Raw genomic sequence first — 3,721 nt, 5'->3', positions numbered from 1 at the left:
CATCCTGAGCGTGACCGTTGCCAGTACCGCCTGACTGGCCTTGTAGGGTTTTCGAGCGAGATCGTTGCCAGTGCCCCTGGACTGGCTCTTGTGCGGGTGGCACATAAAAGACACCATTTCGAGCGTGGCCGTTTTCGTGCGGGTGACACGTAAAAGCACCCACTACACTCTCTGAGTGGTTGGCGTTAGGAAGGGCATCCAGCTGTAGAAACTCTGCCAAATTAGATTGGAGCCTGGTGTAGCCATCCGGTTGCACCAGTCCTCAGTCAAATCGTCCAACCCATGCTAGCATGGAAAGCGGACGTTAAACGATGATGATGATGATAATGATGATGCACATCATTGATAGATAGATAGATAGATACATTATTTACATTATTTCATTTTCAAAATTTGATTGAAAGAATTTAATTTTTTTCTATGAAAGCCTGATTTCAAACTTATGAACATTTGAAACTGATGAACTACTGATAATGCAAAGCAATGGAATCACAAACCTCAAGAAGCTTTCTGCTTGGTGTTTGTGTATATTCTCTATCAATGGCTGTCTTCTATTCATCAACCATTGTCGGTTTCATTCTGTAAATATCATCTTTTAAGTATCCCTTTGAAAAAAGTCTAGTGTATATAAAGAGTATTCTACTGAACTTCTTCATCCAATCCACATCTTTGGCAAAATTTCATCAAGGTAGGCATTTACATTATTGTGATAGTGTTGGGTACCTCATTTTGCTGGAAATAAAACTCCATTATTTACATTATTTACATTTGACGGATATTTGTCCTCATCTTGTTTTTTATATCCGTCAAATGTAAATAATTTAAATAATGTAAATAATTCCTCATCTCTTAAATATAGAACTGTATAAAACTCCATGTTTTCAAAGTTATCTTGAATGCTTGATGAGACAGCTTGTAACATCAAGTTGAAGTAAATGAGATCAGTCACAGTATCGTCACAAAAGAATTGTCTAATTCATTTTTTTTTTTATAATAAGCCACACCATACCATAATTCTAGTAAATTAACATGATGTTCTTCTGTAATATGCAGATTCCAAAACTTATTTTATGGCTATGAAACAAAACTCATCAAAAGTACGGGAGCCACAGAAATTCTGATGTCCAGCTATATTACACAGGAAAACAGGTAAACTTTGTTCATAATTCTATTCAAATACAAAATATTTTTTCATTAAATTCTTATGCCTTCAACATTTAAATAGGTATTTTATAGTTATAAAATTTAAATAGCTATTAAAATTTTATACTAATTGATGAATAATGAATGTTAACTTTATTTTGTTAAAATAATTATTAAAATAATTGACATGTTAATTTACATGTGAAAATCAAAATCTATAAAAAAAAAATGATTGTCCATGCTGTGGAATGGGGTTAGCAGGACAGGGTTATCCCCATTGCATCAGCTCCAACCATGACAATATTCAAAGGAGCTGTGGTGGGGCTATTCAACAAATGGGAAATTCCAAGTCTGAAATAGGAAACGTTTTAGATGAAGGAATTGACTGAATATTTTCCTGGAGTTTATAAAGGTCCCTGAGTCGAGCAAGTTTATTAGGGATTTTGCCCTCTAGGCTAAGCAAAGATTACATCGTTAGTTCTTGTTTATACAAACTCCTGGTTGTTCAAGGAGCTTCCATTTAATTATATATGGGGTTCCTTCCTCTTTTAGGAGCCCTGCGTGGATGTTGCACCGTTAGGTGCCATGCATGATGTTGCACCTTTATGGTATCCTAAAAGAGGACTTGCAGTTGTTCAGATGTTGCTTCAATCCCATTGGTGAAGAAGCCTTTATCCTGTTGGTAAAAAAGTCATCAGCAGCAGATATGATGTCCTCATCACTGTGATAGTGGTTCTCAGCTGAATGTTTTCCTACCTCGAGGAACAGATGATAGTTAGATGGAGTATAGGGAGTGTTGGCAACCAGTTCAAAGCCAGTCATGCATAGCAGCCAGTGAAACCAAGGATTTGTGTGCTGGAACATTGTCCTGATGTAACAAGACTCCTTTGTCAGTTTTCTTGGACATTTGGTCTTGATAGCCTTTTGTAACTGCCTCAATAATTGACATACTCTTCATTGATAGTGTGGCCCTTTTGAAGATAGTCAATTAACACAATGCCTTTTGTAACTGGAAAAACTGAGGCCATCACTTTTCCAGCAGATGAAACAAACTTGGCCTTCTTAACAGCAGGCAAGGAGGGGTGTTTACACTGCATGGATTGTCTCTTTATCTTGGTTTAAAGTGATGAAGCCAACACTCATCCAGGGTCAGGAAATGTTCAAGGAAACCAGATGGATCTGTTTCAAACAATGTTAGATTTTTCTGTGATGGGATCAGCCTAGTGCACTTTTGATCAGATGTTTGAAAATATGACACCCCAAGCAGAAACTTTCATGATGCCAAGTTTATTGTGCAGAGTATTCTCAACTCTCTTACAAGATATTTTAATAGCATTGGCTATTGGATTTATAGTCAATCACCTGTCATCCATCACCATGTGGTGAACACAATCAATGTTTTTCTTGGTGGTGGCAGTTGCAGGTTGTCTAGACCTTAGGTCTTCTTCAACACTCTCCCTTCCCCTTCTAAATTCAGATGCCTACTTTTACACTGTTCATAAAACTGGAGCATCATACCCTAATGTAGCAACCCTGTCAACATGAATGCCCTTGGGGGTTAAACCCATTTTCTGCGGGCACTTGATAACATCATGATGCCAAATTTTGTCCATTTTCTAGAGACGTCACTACTAGTTACTTTTGAAATGCTCTATGAACAGTCAGATGTCAGTTTATCTGGGAAGAAACAATACAATTATTAATAAGAAGGGAATGAATTAATGCTTGCAAGATTTCACATCTCTAGCATCACTCCTTCATAGTCAGCTTATGAACTTTTTATCCATCTTCGTAGATCCTGTATCACATGTTTATTTTGTCATGGTGTTAGTACCTTTCTATGGCAATCATACTTTAATCATATCAGAAACGATTTTTAGATATGAACAGTTTAAGTTGTTTCAAAAATTTTTAAATATATTTATTTTCTTTGCAGAGGCAACATCATTATCCTGCTACATTCAGAAAAACATGCTGTGGATACCCTCTCACATTCTGTTATACACCATATCAACAAAAGTGACCAAATTGCTATTGCAAAATCACCACAAAACTCTAAGGTAGATTATACACAAAATCAGAACGCAGCTTACCTTAGTATTGTTGAATTGGAGGATGATAATAATTAAATTCCTGAACCATACACAAATAAGCAAAATACACATACACAAACAAGCACCTACATCTACCACCACCCCACACACATATATGTATGTATGTGTGAGTGTATATACATACATACATATATATATATATATGTGCATGTATGTATGTATGTATATGTATGTATATATATTTATATATATATATATATATATATATATATATGTGTGTGTGTGTGTGTGTGTGTGTGTGTGTGTATGTTTATATATGTATACATATATATGTGTATGTATATATATATATATATATATATATATATATATATATATGGGTAATAATAATTTCAATAAATTTTCCAACTTCTTGTTTTGTTATACAATAACTGTGCAAACAATATTTCCAGAATTTTTCAATTTTAATATATTGTAACAACACCAACTTCTTATTGTATTATAATAATGGAATAAGCATATGT

General features: G+C 34.9%; 1 protein-coding gene across 1 annotated transcript in view; it reads left to right on the top strand.

Moving 5' to 3' along the window:
- The window catches only part of LOC106882773 (uncharacterized), a 43,518-nt gene extending 40,026 nt beyond the window's left edge, over positions 1-3,492 (top strand). The window contains exons 6-7 of the mRNA XM_014933557.2: positions 1,054-1,149; positions 3,080-3,492. Coding sequence (XP_014789043.1) covers positions 1,054-1,149; positions 3,080-3,272 — 289 coding nt within the window. The 3' untranslated portion in view covers positions 3,273-3,492. The remainder of the gene's footprint in view (positions 1-1,053; positions 1,150-3,079) is intronic.
- Positions 3,493-3,721: the final 229 nt, after the last annotated feature.

The sequence above is a fragment of the Octopus bimaculoides genome, chromosome 3, assembly GCF_001194135.2.
Source record: "Octopus bimaculoides isolate UCB-OBI-ISO-001 chromosome 3, ASM119413v2, whole genome shotgun sequence".
Taxonomy (NCBI): domain Eukaryota; kingdom Metazoa; phylum Mollusca; class Cephalopoda; order Octopoda; family Octopodidae; genus Octopus; species Octopus bimaculoides.
This window is presented reverse-complemented; position numbering and strand designations above follow the sequence as displayed.